The 18,945-nt window shown below is 34.5% G+C and overlaps 2 protein-coding genes across 2 annotated transcripts in view; one reads left to right on the plus strand and one right to left on the minus strand.

Annotated features, from left to right (window-relative positions):
* LOC143361999 (uncharacterized) overlaps positions 1–18,945 on the plus strand; it is a 533,154-nt gene that overhangs the window by 252,438 nt on the left and 261,771 nt on the right. The gene's annotated exons all lie outside the window — the stretch shown is intronic.
* On the minus strand, positions 2,506–3,366 carry LOC143362149 (uncharacterized). Its single transcript, XM_076802046.1, has 2 exons — positions 3,266–3,366; positions 2,506–2,943 (listed from the first exon to the last, which is right to left on the minus strand). The coding sequence occupies exons 1-2, from the start codon at positions 3,298–3,300 to the stop codon at positions 2,661–2,663; spliced, it is 318 nt and encodes a 105-aa protein (XP_076658161.1). The 5' UTR covers positions 3,301–3,366; the 3' UTR covers positions 2,506–2,660.

Below are 18,945 nucleotides of genomic sequence, written 5' to 3' on the forward strand. Positions count from 1 at the left end.
TTACATCTATGCTATATAAATAAGACTTTCCAGTATCTACAATTTTCTTAAAAAATGCTCCGACTCGATTAAAAGTCGTATTTATATTTCGAAACTCTTTAATTTTACATATATTTAAAACTATCTTTCAATACTATTTCATTTAGTGAATTATACGTTTACATTTTCATTTGTTAATCACTGAAATGTCATAAAGAATTTATAAGGAATAAACAATTGTAGGACTGTTTTTAAATTAAATTTATTACAAAATATTTCTTATCAATTACCACTTTTAATCTACTCTGTCACAAATGTAACGCAATTGTAAAATACTTTTTGTAAAATGCAATTTTATAAATGCATCTTCCCGGTTTTCACTGCATGTTCTGTTAAAAGTACAAGAAAGTCGTTTGGAAATTATAGAAAGAAATTTCGGTCATCGATTCAGCAACAAGAATAAAAAATCGCTATATCTGAAAAGAAAGCTGTAAACAGCATCGGACATTCATCGGAGAAAGTCTTAAAAATTGGGATCACTGACATACCTCTTAAAATGTTAAATTTTATGCACGATGCATACATAAGTGGCGTGCAAAAATTACCAGCCGGGTGAATTCCATACTTCATACTTGACTATTGGTGTGAGAAAGAATTTTAACAACTAAATACCATTTATTATTTTCGACTTACCGTGTAAAAACGGTTTACAAATTATTTCCGGAAAGAGAACTTTTTTACGCACCTGTATACAGAGTGTCCGTCCATAAATTTCAGAGCAAATATTTCGTAACTTGTTCATGATACAAAAAAGTTTAATGAGAGAAATTTAGACGGTTTAAAGTCTGCTATAATGTGTGTATAAAATATTTTTTTACTTGTGACCTATGCGAGTTATGAAGGTCACCATCTTTTTTAAAATTCATATCCCAATTTTTTTACATATTTATGAAGTAGGAGTCGTTTGTACTCAAAATCATATTAGGTAAAAAATTGATATTATGCATTATTTACGAGATAGTCAGCATTTGAGGTACCGAAGAAGTACACTGGATTGTAAGTATTTTTGAATTTGATTTGGAATGTCAAAGAGGTTGAGAAAGTATAGGAATAATTTTTTTATGATATATTATCGTAATAGAAATGAAGCACAAGAGAATACCAAACGGTCGTATGTTTAAACGAGTTGAAGATAATTTAGGTCGGAATGGATTATTAACAAGGCAAGGGCGTATAAACAGAATAGTAGATGAAGAGAACGAAAAAAATGTGCTATTAAGTTTCATTGAAAACAGACGTACATCCATAAGAAGAGTAGCACTTAATTTAGGATTAACACGAACTTACGTGCATGCCACAGTGAATTCTCGTTACGAGTCAGTTGCGCGGTTCTGGCGACAGACTCTTAGACGAAATCTGAGGTTCTCGCCTACCGTCGCATTTGAAATATACAGGGCACGCTGGAAACCTAAGAGTAACATCCGTCTATAAGTAATAAGCCTGTGACTACGAACCGACAGTGACAAGAAGACTGAGAAAATGGCTTTCTCCGATACAATGTTGCACGTAGCTCGAGAGACGGCTCTCGAGCTTCGGCCCCTCACCGCGGTGGTGTGGGTAATTCCACTGACTCCAAATCGTAAGGTTGGCACTGACTCGTAACGAGAATTCACTGTGTATTAAAAAAGCATAAATTGAAACCGTATCGTGACAATTTAGTACAATACTTACGCGAAGGAAACGCAGATCGCAGATTAACATTTTGTCATTGGCTTCGATTAAATTATCGCAATGATATTAATTTTTTTTTAATATTGTGGTCAGATGAATCTTGTTCTTCAAATTGTGGGATGGAAAATCGACACAATACGCATACTTGGTCCGATGTGAACCCACATGCAACAAGAGACAGAGGTTTTCAACGTAGATTTTCAGTAAACATATAATGCGGAATCATTGATAATATAATTATTGGACCCTTCCTTTTTTTATGGTCATCTTAATGATGACAGATATTTGCAATTCTTGCAAACAACTTTACGAGAATATTTAAGAGATCTTCCATTGTCCGTTTGTCCAAATATTATTTATCAACAAGATAATGCTCTACCAAACGATACGCGTGCTGTAGTCAATTGTTTGAATGATAGATTTCCTAATTGTTGAATAGGTACTAATGTGCTGTTATGCCGCAGGAAGGGGTAGATGAAGAGTATCCTCGAATAAACTCCAAACTCTTCCAGCACAACTTAGGTTTATTTGGGAATAGGTCGCCAAGCAAGAATACAAGCGATTTTGTACACGACGAATAACTTTGTAACAAACGAGTCGACTGACGGGCTACTTGTAACTTCTTCTCTGTCTCTGTCTCTGTCTCTCTGCGCGCCCTTTCGCAGGGCCTTATATAAGAGTACAACTATGGAAGTTTGGTGGGGATGGATGACACTAGCCCTTAGAGATAGGGAATGACGTGGAGGTCGGAGTTTTCGCAGGGTTGGACTTTAATCTGAAATTTCTGTACCGGTGAGTAATTTTGCCTTAGTCTAGTAGATGAGAAAGCCCGTGAGTTCTGACTCATCTATTTGTCTGACTTATCTATAGAGAATAGATAAGTCCGGTAGTCTCGCATAACATCCCCTTCCTTATTTTAAAAGAATATACCTTGGTAAGGTATGTTCTTTTTACAAGATTGGTTTGAGTACGGTTTTACGCTTTGACGGTTTTACATAAATTGGTACGGGTTCGTCGCTAACTTCCTCGACAGTGAATGCTTGGTCATTTTGAGGTTTTGATGTGAACCTGACAGAATACTGAGGTGACGGTGTCGTTACATTTTCGTTATAAACGTGGGTACCTCCTGTATTGAAACAGTTTACATACTGATTGCAAGGTTTGAAGCATAAACTTATGAGTTTCCAGACTTTTAATTTGCATAATACATATAATAGAGCTAGTAGGATTAAACTAACGGTGATAATTTTAAGTGTGGTCCAGATGGTTTCGGTTCGCGTCGCGCTTCTTACGTGCGTGGCTATGTTATTTGCGTCTCTAGATATTTCGTCCAATGATTTGGAATAGCAAGTGCTCTGGAGAGATTATAACATCAGAGATTAAAGGTATTTGTGCAAAATCCAGAATGGTGTTGTTTAATTTAGGAATCGTCATGTCGGTTATACCTAAAGATATGTGATGAATTAAAATATCTTCTTCTTCTTTACACGTTTAGAGTAAAGTTGTATCCAGATGGGATTTAGAATTTTGATGATGGATATTTGATATTTCCTACTTTCTGGGAATATATGAATTGCTTGCGCTATACATTGGTCTTGAAATGATGAAGTGAGAACTGGAGTCGTTCTTTCACAAATTCGGATTTTCTCGAAGATTTTACATTTGTGAATATACATAGACTCGACAGGGCTGTAGTATTTAGTTGTGCTGTCTAGTAGTATATATCGAACAGTTATGCTAACTACATACATTAGTTTGTCCCGAATAAGGGGGATTGGTACTAGTTGATAAAGGTTATATTGTTCTGGTTCAAGAATTGGAATTTTCATTTCAAAGCAAAGTTGTGTATCATGTAAGACAAAAATATTAACTTCGATGACTCGTTGATATAGGAAGGCTGATTCTTTCGTGGCAGGAAATAGCATCCTTTCAGCTCCAAATTTGGATTCAATGCTTTTTAGAATTGTTACTAAGTCTACTGAATTTAGCAATGTGGGGTCCAATTTTCCTTGGATTCCATTGTTGATTAAACTTCTGAGTTTGTGCGTTAATTCCCCGTATTCAGTTACAAGTTCAGATAATAAAGTTGCTGTACTGAGTTGAATTTGTCGCTGTTCTATCTTATCTATAACCTGATAGATTGCTTCAGTGGTTACATTTATGAATGATTGAATTCTATCACGATAATTGGAAAAGTCTTTAACAATGCCTTTTACAATGGTTGTTTCTTTATCTAGGTGTACGGCTAAACTTTTACTATCTGTATAAAGTTTATCAAGTTCCGAATCGTAATATTCGGCGTCCTTTTGACTAAGGGTTCCGAATAATACATTGGCTAAATCTCCAATGGGATTCAACCAACCACGTTTTACATGTTTACTTCTATTAGGTAAAGTTATGCCTATACTGTATAACATACGCCATTTTTCATTAATATCGCGGTTAAAACGTTCGTGTAGGAGACGATAAGTTTGATTAATTACCGGATTTCTACTAAGTGCATCAGCGTTAGAATTCAAACATCCCTTTTTGTATTGAATCTCGTAATCATACTCTTCTAAAATGATCCTCCATCGCGTCTGCATGGCAGTTGGGTCTTTCATGTTATTTAGCCATTTCAGTGGCTGATGATCAGTAATTATAACGAACTTTCGACCATATGAGTAGGGGCGGAAGTGCTTTACACTCCAAACCATGGCAAGCATTTCGCGATCCGTGGTTGAATATTTTTGCTCAGCTTCGTTTAGGGTCCGACTTGCAAAGCTGATTGGTTTTTCTTTTCCGCTCTCATCTTTTTGTGCCAGTACCGCTCCTAAAGCTTCACCGGATGCATCAGTAGATAAAATGAATTGTCTTTTAAAATCTGGGTACATGAGTACACGATCTCCGCAAAGTTCTGTCTTCAGATGTTGAAAAGATTCCTCTTGTTGTTGCTTCCACTCGAAGTTCCTGTCCTTTCTCAGAAGCGTATTCATTGGTTTAGCTAACTGCGAGAAATTTGGGATAAATCTCCGGTAATATCCTGCCAGTCCTAGGAACTGCTTGATATTCTTTTTATCCTTAGGGGTTGGAAATTCGGTCACAGCTCGAATTTTTTCAGGGTTAGGCTTGACACCATCCTTTGTAATAAGATGTCCTAAATATTGGAGTTCTGGTTTCAGATACTCACACTTATCCGGTTGCAGTTTCAATTCGCTATCTCGAAAGCGTTGGAATAACGTCCTCAGGCGTTTCTCCAATTCTTCCAGATTCTCCGCAAAGACGATAACATCATCTAGGTAGACGAAACAGATGTTTCCGATCAGACCCCTCAGTGCCCGGTCCATCATTCTCTGGAACGTTGCTGGAGCATTTTTCAAACCAAACGGCATGCGATTGTACTCGAAATGTCCAGACGGTGTAGAGAACGCTGTTTTCGCCTTATCCTGTTCTTTCATTCCAATTTGATGAAAACCGCTCGCTAAGTCAAATGCACAGAACCAGCGGGCTCGCCCAAGCTGATCCAGGATCTCCTCTATATTGGGTAGAGGGTATGCATCATGCTTAGTTTTCTCGTTAAGCGCTCTGAAATCTACTACAACACGCCATTTCTTCTTTTCACTGGCGTCTTGTTTTTTTGGAACCACCCAAAGTGGCGAGTTGTAAGGAGAAGTTGAATTACGAATGATTCCTTTGTCTAACATGTCGGTAACCTGTTCATTTATTACATCGAGATGCCCTGGGGGATAACGAAATTGTTTGGTATGCACTGGAAGCTCATCGGTAACAGGTATCGCATGTTCGGTTAAATTAGTCATGGGCAGCGCGTCGCCTGGGAGAAAAAATATATCTGCAAATTCTCTTGAGACTCGTCTCACTAAATCAATAGCCTTTGGATCGGTTAAATGCTCAACCCTTGTGTTGGAATCTAGCGCTTTGATTCTTTCCTCTGGTATTTGTAAATGTAAAACCCTGTGCATAGTACCCGTTAATTCTATTATCCTGTTTTTGGTATCAATTTTTGCTTCCTCCCGTTCTAAAAAGGGCATCCCTAGCAATCCATCTTCTTCTATCGGAAAGGAGTCAGGTACTATTGCTAAAATATGTTCACGATTTCCTACTGTAAGTTTAGCTTCTCTGGTTGAGACGACTTCTCTATCATCAATTCCATAAAAACGATTGATTCGCGCTCGTGTAGGTAAAACAACTGCTGCTGCTGCTTTTATTAAATTTATTCTCGCTCCTGTGTCTAGGAGGAATACACGACTTGACCTGCTTTGTCCCATTCGGAGAGCGATTGTAAGGTTTCCTCGATTTGTAATTCCTCGGTCAGATCCCGTGGGTTTGTTGACTGTATAAACCTGTCTTGATTCTTTCGTTCTCCTGAGCAAAACGCGTTGTTCGTCCGTTGACCGAAAGGAGCTGTCACTTTCATCATCTCTGATTCTAACGTTTACAGGTTCTAGTGGTACTGAAGTTTCCCCATGTCGTAGTTCGTCGATTTCTTTCCGTTGCTCTTCGCAGAGAGTCATTAATTTAAGACATTTTCTCAGTAGTTCAGCCATTTGTTGTTCAAGGCTGCTTCTAACAGGGCTCGCGGGTCGACTCATTTTCTCGAGAGTTTTATGAATAAAACTATGTAATGACTCGCTGCTATCACTTTCGGTGTGAATTTCTGATTTCGGGTTACGATATGTGTGAAAAGGCATTCACTTACCCGAATAAAATTTTCATAATCGTCTTATATCCTTCCAGATTTCGTCTTGTCGCCTTGTTGACCTCGGTCTTCTTGCTGAATTGCGGCCTATCCCACCGCTGCCACCAAAAATTAGTCCTCTGTTATGCCGCAGGAAGGGGTAGATGAAGAGTATCCTCGAATAAACTCCAAACTCTTCCAGCACAACTTAGGTTTATTTGGGAATAGGTCGCCAAGCAAGAATACAAGCGATTTTGTACACGACGAATAACTTTGTAACAAACGAGTCGACTGACGGGCTACTTGTAACTTCTTCTCTGTCTCTGTCTCTGTCTCTCTGCGCGCCCTTTCGCAGGGCCTTATATAAGAGTACAACTATGGAAGTTTGGTGGGGATGGATGACACTAGCCCTTAGAGATAGGGAATGACGTGGAGGTCGGAGTTTTCGCAGGGTTGGACTTTAATCTGAAATTTCTGTACCGGTGAGTAATTTTGCCTTAGTCTAGTAGATGAGAAAGCCCGTGAGTTCTGACTCATCTATTTGTCTGACTTATCTATAGAGAATAGATAAGTCCGGTAGTCTCGCATAACAGTGCGACGGTCACCCAGATCACCGGATTTAAAACCTTTACACTGTCTATGCTACTCTTCCGGAAAATGTAGAAGATTTATGTAACAAGATAAGTATAGCTATTGAAAGCATTACAGCAGAAATGCTGCAATCAATAATGAGAAATATTATAAAACGTGTTGAATACTGTATCAACCATAATGGTAAATTTTTCATAAAAAAATTATTTGTACACTTTCTCAACCTCTTTGACATTCCAAATCAAATTCAAAAATACTTACAATCCAGTTTACTTCTTCAATAGCTCAGATGCCGACTATCTCGTAATCAATGCATAGTATCAATTTTTTACCTAATATGATTTTTACTACAAACAACTCCTGCTTCATAAATGTGTAAAAAAATAGGGTATGAATTTAAAAAAAGATGGTGACCTTCATAACTCGCATAGGTCACGAGTAAAAAAAGTAATTTATCATAAATAGACATTATAGCAGACTTTAAACCGTGCCGATTTGTCGTATTTAACTTTCTTGTAACTTCAACCAGTTACGAATTATTTGCTCGGACATTTATAGACGAATTCCCTGCATATGTGCTCATATCAATTTGTATGTTTATATCTCTACCATAAGCGCTCATCGATGTAATATCAATTTATGTCATGTTTACATATTCGTAAAAGGTCCGGATTATGGTTAAACATCTGGCCACTATCATAATTATAACACGAGGAACTAAATATAGTACATGTGTGCTATCTTTTGTGTTTGAAATTAAAGCTAAAAAATATGTTCGCTAATTGTGGCAGTAACAAAGGCGATATCTCTAAATATCCCACATTGAAACAACCGAATTCTTTAAAAGTATTTATAAGGTCATGGAAAGGATATTTTAAACATTAAAGGAGACATTGAGATAATTAACTCGCGAAAAGGTTTTTAAAATGGCTTGCAAACGAAGTCAGTGGGTCACGCAGTAAACTCGCAATTATTAAAAGTACCATGCGACAATAAATGACAAGACTGACGAATGGAGTTTGGACAGCAGTTAATGCTTCCACGTCGAATATTTGAATTTTGTTGGCGAGCTTTGTAGCATGATGACCGCTGAAACACATTTTTTATTTTCTGTTTTGGCGTGTTTTATACTCCTTTCTGATCGCGGTACAGCTTCGGTCGTTCTACAATTCAGTTTCGACAAGATATCAAAAACACCAGCTAGAACTGTACATTATCTGAGAAATGCAAGTAAGAAACCACCTTTGAGAACATACATGCGATTCTAATACAAACCGACAGAAATTACATTTAGTTGTAAACATCAGTTTATTACTGTTATAAGACGAAGTGCGATATAAATGAGTGATTCATCTGAATATATATAATTCATCTGACGGTTTAATTGACACAAACAGTAAATAAATATATTACACAAAATAAGGAGAATGTGAGATTATTTCAGGCAAAACAACATTATACCACTAAAATTATGATATTTTGCTGAACCCTACTACAACTGCGTCGTTTTCCCAATCGAAATGCAACCGTTTTTATGTAAATTAGTATTTTAAATAATTTTGACATAAAAGATTATGTTCAGGCATTTCCTTTATTTTTTTGTGGACACAGATAGTGCATTCCAGATCATAGTTAACCTTAGATGGTGAAATTTGGGTTCATTTTCACCCGCGATTAATAACGTTCCATCCATTCATCTTAGGTTTTTAGCAACGAATAAAAAATATTTGTTATTGATATTAAATCTGATAGATCGATCAACGTTGATTTAACAAAGGTAAGTTGTGGCTGTCAGGAAATCGTTAAAAGCATCTACCATCAAACAGTTCTAAATAGAAATTAAAATGTGGCTTATGTTGTTTTGCCCTACTACTAGACTGCAAATTAGTCTGGACTTTAGCTATACAGTGAATTCGCGATATACAGTGAAACCGTGATATACGTCGCCGAGACTTCTACGATAGCCGACGTTAATATATCCCTACTACCGCGGGGTATACTCCGTGAGGGGCCGAGAAGCTCGAGAGCCGCCGCAGCCGAGAAGTATAAACATAACACGGGTCGGATATATCAGTGTGAGACCAGGAGACCACTACAAATCCAATAACAAAAGTTCTTTATTTTTCATTATTTTTTTATGGAACTTTCATAAAATATCATCATTTTAATTAAAAAAATTCAACAAATTTATAGGTAAAAGTCTCGTAAAAAATAATTCATAATAAAAAAGTTTACATTTTCGTGACATGAAAATGAGCGTACTTTCCATCTTTCTTTTATTATTTATGTAATCACTTATGGTAAATAAATATCTGTTATGTTTTTGTTAACTACGCACTGCATAGTAACATACGTGAAACTTCTTTTTGTTCTTATTGCATAAATTTCTGAAGTACGGACTATAATAGTCAAAACTATAGTGATGTCCGAATATTTTCGTGACCGACTGTATATGTACCACGACGATCGTCAAACGATCTACATATATACCGTGTGAACTTTTTACAACAAACGATGATGAAGGTTTGGTTTCTTAAATATAAAACATTACTGTATGAATATTAACTTTATTAAAAATGGTAGACTTTTATACTTTTTAGTAGTTTTTGACCAAATGTAACCCAACAACGACGTCATAAAAATTGGATTGGGTTAGATTTGGGTTACATTTAGATTAGTTTTCGAGTTAGATTTGGGTTAGTTTAGGGTGAGGTTTTGGGTTAGATTTTGGTGTAAATTTGTCGAAAAGCGTCTTCCTTACGGAGTTTAATGAAACTGAAATATGTTGTCAAGGTCATCATTCTAAACAACTGTTTTCTATAGATGTAACCGGCGTGACGGTTTCCTTTAGTTTCCGAGATATTCGCAAAAAAACTTTCAGAGTCACTATTGCGAATTCTGCCTATTTTGTATGACCCAATTTTGTTCTTTAGGCTCCGCCTCTCCCCCTGCACCCCCTCCCCAGAAAATCTAACATGCACTCACTCTGAAATTCATTTAAATATAAATCGGAAATGTTTAAAACTCAAGTTACTTTGTTGTTCTTTGTTTTCATTAAATTAAATTTCAGAATGAATTTGTGTTAGGTTTTTCGAGGGGGGGGGGGGTGCAGGGAAATGGGCTCCGCCTCTCCCCCGCCCTAAAGAACAAATTCGGTCATTAAAAATAGGCAGAGTTTGAACTAGTGAACCTAACGGTTTTTTGCGAATATCTCGGAAACTAAACGAGACCGCCGGTTACGTCTATAATTTATAGAAATAAGATGTTTAGAATGTGATGACCTTGACAACATACTTCAATTTCATCAAAATCCGTGAGGAGGAGGCGATTCAACAAGTTTACCTTTACTCGACTGATTCTTCATCAGCATTTGTTTTACAAAGTTCATGCGGTATATGTATCTGTAGAAAAAGTTGACGAGTGGTCGCACCATGCTGACACATACGAGCGCCACGGACGTGCACGTATAGGCAACGCTCAATGTAGTAGTAGCTGCAGTTGCTGGCGAATATCTCAGAAACTAAGGCTGTGCGGCAATAACTATATAGGAAAAAGTTATTCAGAATCTTCTTTCTGGCAACATATTAAAAAATCATCGAAATCGATGAGGAGGAACCTTTTATGCACAATTACCGATTTCGTAGGTATAATATGTCCCTCGCTAGAACCATGTAAGGGACTTATATCGAGAATTCACCGTATTCTCCATAAAATCTCCAAGAAAAAAATACTATCTAAAGTTTTACAACTACTAACGGATGCATCAGTAGAAAACCAATGTATTGATTCTGATTCTCAGGATGCAACATGCTAGAAATAAACAGATTTAAAAAAGTATTCATCATTTTGTTGATATTCTTACATTTGTTTTGTACACTTTACGATTATAATAATATAAACTGTTTTTTATATATGAACATTTGTTTGAAGCATTGATATGTTTCAATTTGATGTTCAAACAAATATTCATAGGTAGAAAAACGTTTGTATTCTTACATAAATATATGAAATAACGGTATTGTTTAGAAAGGTTTTTAATGTTCTTCTAGTGTTTTTAATGCTTTTCCAGCTTCTGGGCATTATTGTACACTGTGCACTGTGTGTTCATCCTGTCGAAGTACTCATTTTGATGGGGAAACTTCAAGGAATCTTACTATAGTTTTTCAAAATTTAAAATACCCCCCCCCCCCCCCATGGAAAAACGCAAAAAAAGAATTCGACATTACATAAAAATTCGTAAGTAAAGCCCATTTGCGCCAAAATGGGTAAAAATTGCAAATTTCGAAGGCCTGTAATTTTTAAACAAATTCTAAATCGGCAAAATGATGGGCTTAACCCCCCCCCCCCCCCCAATTTCACATGGACTGGATTTAGCATGGAATGACCCATACTTGTTACCATGCTATAAATTAAAATACGTTGTGCCATATCTGGTCTCTAAAAAACACGTTTTCCCGGATTTATTGAAAAATGTAGCGAAGGAGTTATAAGCTAGCCGTCTCACAGTTCTGATTTAGTGATTTGAGTGCGAAGAAAAAGTCAACCAAAAAATGCAAATAAACTGGTCAAGGTGTTACGAACAGAATGGTAAAAAATTCCAATGGAGGTTATTAACAGATTATATAAAAGCTGGACGAAAAAATCGACGCTGTAACAAAGGCAAAAGGTAGCCATATTAACATTATAACATTATATAATATTATAACAGTATATTATTTTTTATGTTATTTTTTTATTTTAGTGATATTAGTTTAACCAAATTATGTGCTCAGCGTAACTGCGTGTACGTTCTTTAACCGATAAGAATGTAAATTTCGAGTGTAATAATGTAAGTGACTTAAGACTTTTGCTCAATAGTGTACATTGGATCTTTATGATTGTGTTATAATTTAGACAAATAATGAAATAATAAATATTAACAAGAGACATTAAATGTGAACAAACGTTCCGAAGTCGGAGGATACTACAACAACAAACAATCAACGATACATCGACGACAAACTTTTCATATAATACATTCATTATAATTATTCATTGTTTTGTATGCATACATTGATCACACTTCAGCTAACACATTGAAATATAAATAAACAATTTGTTAAATTATGGATACACGCACGACGCACGATGTTGAGGCTCGCACAGCACGCCGACGGAACCCGGTCGCAACACTCGCCAGGCTCGTAGAGTATGACGACGGAACCCCGTCTTAACACAATTGGTTCAAATTAAATGAAAAGGTACAATAAAACGGGAAAGAGTGAAATATTACTGGGGGATCTGTAGTATAATTATTACTAAAGTGCGTATAAGGATTAAATCTTTGAAAAAATTTCAAAAAGCTTGTTCTTTCAAGAGAAGAAATAATACATGAAGTAATAAATATGAAATAATAAAAAGCATGTACTTGTAACGAAATTTATTCCGATCTGTGCGAAATAAATTAATTGTACTCTTCCATATATGAAATACTTTGCGAATGTTACAGTTCCATTGCATCGTTTGCTGTAAAGTACACATAGTTAAAGTTAATACATTGATCAATGCTTCAGATTATCATGTGATACACAGAGCTCGTTAGAGATTCAGGGTTAACAAATTAATTCTCTTGAAGCTATACTTTAGAACTTAATATCATTCTTACTCACTAGACAGTACGTTTACATGAATTTCAATTACCAGTGAGACCAACGCAATTGCGTTTATCATCTACTCATGTTTGGATCATTGAAATCACCGTTACCACATGCGCGTGCTAAATCATAAATTATATTTAATAAAATCACTTCTACGGTATGATGGAAATTAAATGTATAACAGAAATATAAATCTTCCTTTTCCAAAATCGTAATTTTGTTTGATAAGTCTAAAGATGGAGTCTACAAATTGTAAATATAAACAGTGCAGAAATGCTTAGAAGAAAGTATTTTGCGATCGTAATATTATATAACACAAAGTAGAGCTAACCTAAAAAATGTTTAACATAATTTAAGTTACTGAAATTTCTAATAACTATAAGAGTAATAAAGGTTACTCGTAACACAAAATAAGATCGGCTAAAAAAAGTTTTACATAATCCAAATTGTTAAAATTACTAATATCTACAACTACAAACTAGGGTAACCAAAGTAACTTAACGTATTTAATCAACAAAATCTTTTGATAAAGTGATCATTGTCCTACAGATTTGCTCATATTTATTTAACGGTTCATTTTAGAGGGCTTTTCGGAACTTAGTTCTCTTTATAAGATCTTCAGTCTCGATAAAGTGGATCCTGAAAATTTTATTGAATTATAATAAAACAAGTATATGCAATTTCCTGCAAAATAATATGCAATTTTAAAAAAGTAAGTTTTGCAAGTTGAAAAAATTCACATTTTCGTTAATGTTTATTGATAAAACATGATGAAAATACACTTCTGTTTTCAAATTAAAAAAAAAATGTTTTTTTATTTTGGTCTGACATTTTTTTCAATTTTTTCGGAAACTGTTTATTTCACGAAAAAAGTAATACGACATCAAAGACGCAGCCTGTCCAAATGTACAAGTTTAGTTTAACATATTTTTTGATACAGTCAATAATTTAGAAGATATTCGAGAAAAACGATTTTATGAGGATTTAATTAATTAGTTTAAGGCCCGGAGGCACGATTTAGATAGATTTTCTTAATGTTAATAGGAACAGTCCTTGGGGGAGGGGGGGCATAAACAAAATTAAAAAATCGAAAATAAGAGCCACCATAATGTGCAATAATATTAAAAAACTACATTTTCTATGTTGTTCGTCCATTAAACTTGCATTCACGATAACAAAATGACAAGCTATATAACATATAGCAATCAATCATGTAACCATTAAGATTCGCAGGATGATTCGCAACATCTACACGATCGGTGGAAACGAAAAGTTGTCGTCCTTTAATGTGAAACATGAACCTGCTTGCAAAACTGTCGCCCGGTATTTCTGTACCAGCAAAACTGGGCTCTGGTTTGAATTACACCAGACATTGTGTCGTACGATTCCCGAGATCGTAATGCATGATGAACACCGAGGCTGATGAAGAAATATGCTTCCTACATTTATTCCACGCGGCACAATTATGAAATCCCGTACGCGTTTAATTTGCAAGAGTCATCGACACGTTTAAAACCGTTTTTTCTTTTTCCTGCCGCGTTTTGAAACTACAGTGACGGAAAAAAGAAAGTTTAAATAGCAATGTATACGATAATTATCACAATCTTGACATTTTATTTCAAAGCAGTCATTTCTTATAAATATCTACACTGTATAAAAAAATGGAAGCGAGAAAAGTACAAAAGGAGATTGTAAATTGATTAGTTTATCTTGTAGGCAATTACACGTATATACAAACATGTAATATGTATTAGTATGAGCGCCGTAGTTAAAGTGGGGTTAGGAATACCGACACCCGGCACGATTCCGCAGTCGCACAAATCATCTTATGTATTCACCAGTTATATATAAAGTTCTCTTCTTTTGTCAAATATATTGAACAAACATATAAATATTCTATACCACATTAAATACAACATATTTAACGCAATGAAACAAATAAAGAAACTTGGAGCGCAAAAGTAAGCTTAATTCCAAATTTAGGAGATTAAAATTTTGATATTTAATCATTTTGTTAGTTATTATAATTAGACTTTCTTTGCCGGTATTAATTTCATAGATATGGAAGAAAATTTATATTTATTGCATATACATTCACTTGAATGCTCAAATATTGGTTACGAAAGAATAGAATTCTATTTCATTTTGAAAGAAATAATAAGTTCTTTTCATCTGAAGTTGTCCAGAGATTTTCAATGGGATTGAGATCTGGGGATTGTGGTGGGCACTCGAACTTTTAAATTATTTTTTCCTCAAAAAAACGATGCCACCTTTGAAGCATGTTTGGGGTCAATATTTTGCTGAAAGATAAACAACCCGAATCGATTCTATTATTCTTATTCGCCTGTGTAGTTAAGGATGCACACGTTAGTTAAAGCCAATGTATTCACAGAAACGAGGAGAAGTATCGACGAATGTGTACTACGTAATTGTCAATATACCCAGTAAACAGTTTGCTATGAATTTGGCACCCAAAGTCTACAAATTCCTGTCCGTTTGAGTGCAAAGTTTGCAGTAAAAATTTTTGGCTTTGTTATAGAGGGCAGGTCGGTTGCACTAATGCGGACCTAACCTTGCTCCTGCTTGCTCTAAGAGCAAATTTCGGGAAAAATCGGAGTAGACCTTTCTGTAGGAGGGAAAACCGAATTAAGTTATTGAAAATACATGAAATTTTAAATCATATAATTTAGAAGTTTAAATAAAATTCCGTTTTCACTCCCACAACAAGGGTTACTCCGATTTTTTCCGATATTTACTCTTACTTAGAGCAATGTTAGGTCCGCTCTTAGTGTGACCGACTTACTCTCCATAACGAAGCCTAGGTTTGGCCCCAAATTGGCATGGAATTTTGCCTGCAAACTTTGCACTCAAATTCCGATCCATTTGTTTCCGCATTTGGCTAGGAATTTGTCGACAAGTTTTGGTGTCAAATTCATACAAAGTAGGGACCAAATTCTGCTCCAAACAGGGTTTGATACCAAATGGACAAGTCTTTTCCTCGCAAAGTGTGATACAAATATTGCGCAAAATTTGCTCGGAACAGCACTTGGCTAACTGGGTTATTACAATACAAAAGACTTAGGTTTGTCCGCTGTACGTAATGAACATAATGGTTTGTTAACGCATTATGTGAAAACAGACGAATAAACAAAAGGAGTTTGATATACCATAGTGTGTGGAGGATGGTCCAGATTAGATGAATATTATCAACATTTGAAAAACCATCTAGTGCTAAAGTGATTAATAATCATATACAGAAATTCCATTCTTAAACTTTCTTTTGTACACCGCTATACAAATCCACCGGAAATCGTTCACTGAAAAATTAAAAATACTAAAGCACAAGTAACAATTTGGATCAATTGAATAATTATCTTATAGACACTTGTCAAGCCGTAAGAGATCTATTTTCATATATATAAATATGTTAATAAATCAAATAAGACCGAAGTAATGAGGACATTATTTTGATTTATATCAGTACTCTAAGTTTTAAGCATCGATTAATTTATTTATTCTACAACCACTAACATTGCAACTATACTGTGGCCCTATAATGTTGTTAACATTAAACGGTGCTTCCCATCTTTTACCTACATATACCATCCAATACATACTTCGTGTTCGTATAAAAAAAGTTCGCTTTATTTTATAGTGTAGTCATTTATCCCTCGCGATTATTTGAATACGTTTAAATATGCGCATTATTATAAAACAATGTATCGTCGTGTTTGTGAGGATCGAAAGAAACATTTAAAAACTTCCATGGTTGAAGCACAACGAATTCTTAGAGTTAAAATTTGCCTTTTATTCGAAATGAAATATCTCAGAATCTCGAGATGATAGCAAAAAACGTTTTGCTTTTAAAAAAGTTAAAATTGGTTAAACAGTGTTATTAAAACCTTTTTAATATAAAATATCAACTTTTTCAATTTCGAATCATGTATATGTATATATATGTATATATTAAAACTGTGTGATATTTCACTACCGAACGCAAATCAGATAAGAACTGCAAAGACAGCTTTTCATGTATCAGCATGTCACGAACATGAATTTTCGCAACCACTTCCGCATTCTTCGAACGTGTACTAATATTAAGTTACGCGAGGAAAAAATGCAATTTTTCACGGTAATTAATCGGAGACAATAAAGAGAGTGATACGATTAATCATACGGAACATAATTATATCGCAGCGTAACCTGAGAGTTAATTAATGGAAGTAAGTACATTCAACCTTACAGGAGCTTGTGAAATTTTGCTTGGAAAATTTAACACATCTGTGGTTAGTTGCAGTCTGCACTGCATTTCTTCCTATACGTTATAAATTTAAGTAGGAACAAAAAAATTTGTGATTGCTTCCGCGTGTATTGCAATCGTCAGTAGAATTGCTTCGTATTTATTATTCTTACGTGTTGCTATAAAATATAAGAACCGCCACATTTGTAATTTTACAGTTAATTTTGCATCATAATACCGAGACTATACAATTTCTTTGTTCTTCATACTTATTTGTCAAATTTTAAAAAGTAGTGGAGTAGTCTTTATAGCTTACTATGTTTTATAAATATAATTATATATATGAGATACGGAATGCATTTGAAATAACAAAGAAAACGGTAGATGATTTCAGTTTTCCGTTTTTACAATATAAAACCATAAAAATTTCATGAGCTTACATAAAATACATATTATATTGTTATAGTAACGCATTTATAATGAATCTCAAATGTTTATGAAATGACATAAAGAGAGTAGGTAAAAAGTAATTGCGAATAAAGGAGAAATAGATTATTAAAAATTAAATTGAAATATTGTTAAGATGCAAAACATAAAAAGATATAAACAAATCTCATATAAAATAAATCGTTAAAGTAACAAATAAATTTCAATATTTTCGATGTTCAAGATGCGAAAAGTACAAATACATAACTACATTATGCACAATATATTTATTGATGTAATAATATAAACAAAGTAGATAATAAACAAATGTGAGTATAGAGGAAATAAGTTATTCAAAATGAAATTATGTTCTCTGTGCTTAGAATATTTAACATTTCTGTTCCAAATTGAAAACATCGAACCGCTCGCATACATTTTTGTAAACCACGCAGATTATATTGTTGACAATGACGAAAGCTTGTGATCCACAAGTTCGATTCCCAGACAAATGTCTGAAACTCGAGTCGATATGATTCGATTTCACTTTTGAACACGATTCCGAAAGTAATACTAGCACAGAATAATCTGGATGCTCGTTCGCGTGTTGGATGACATAAAAAAATTATACTAATGGATCGACTTTCGAAGAAATGCAATACCGAATACTGTCGACGGATTATTTACTTAAAAATCTTTTTTATACATATCTATTTATAGTGCACACTGTTGTCCAGAACCGATTATATCAAAATTAGTTTGTTTAATTCACATGTACGAAATTACAAAAGAACCCTAATTAATACAATGAACAATAACACGCGAAATCAAAGACGATTCATACTAAAGGGCAAGGTCTTCGATACAAGATCCTTGTCAAAATTATTTTGATAATTACTCTTTCATTCTGTATGCTTTAAATATAACAATACATATTTCAAATTGTTTTATATTTTATCAATTATTCATTCAATTAATATTTCTTGTCAATTCTCTTAACCTTCGGTCCCAACAGGGCCCGCTCTAGCGGTTACGAAGCCCTGGGCAAAAAAACAAATTGCCGCCCCTTTTTAAGCACAAAGCACCGCGCTGAACAGAATGACCTTTTTTATTTTTAACAAATTTGTCTGGTAAGGGTAGACATTTCCTATTAACTGAGTATTTAAAACATCAATATTTTTCTGACACTTACAGCCAAAGCCGAAATGGCGCCCTGGGCAAATGCCCGGGTTGTCCGCCCCCCCCCCCCTTCCCTAGAGCGGGCCCTTGTCCCAAGTGTTGATAAACACATTTTTCAAATATTGAGAAATAATTACATAATTTTTTTCTAAATATTTGAAATACATTTCAACATGTATGGTACATTTTAACAATTGCTTACTCTAGTAATATTTTTCTTTTCGAATTTATAAAAACATAAATATCCAAAAACAATATCCATTTTATAAATATTTTTTATATATCCATTTTTATAAATATCCAAAAACAATAATTGATTTTTTATTTTAAAATAATTTATTATACATACTTACCGTAATCATTTAATTTTGTGCTGTCAATTTCTCACAATATCTTTTATTTAAATAACAATACTTTTTATTGCTTTTTATTACTTTGTAATAATTAAATGTATTACATAATACTTTTCAAGCATCAACAGTAGATAAAGT

This window comes from Halictus rubicundus, chromosome 16, assembly GCF_050948215.1.
Source record: "Halictus rubicundus isolate RS-2024b chromosome 16, iyHalRubi1_principal, whole genome shotgun sequence".
NCBI lineage: Eukaryota > Metazoa > Arthropoda > Insecta > Hymenoptera > Halictidae > Halictus > Halictus rubicundus.

What these genes read in the sequence shown, in the direction of transcription:
- LOC143362149 (XM_076802046.1), bottom strand. Translation starts at nt 3,300, where the DNA reads ATGTATAGCGCAAGCAATTCATATATTCCCAGAAA. An exon ending in AATTCATATATTCCCAGAAA is followed by an intron (nt 2,944 to 3,265) that starts GTAGGAAATATC and finishes TATCACCGTTAG; the next exon opens with TTTAATCCTACTAGCTCTAT.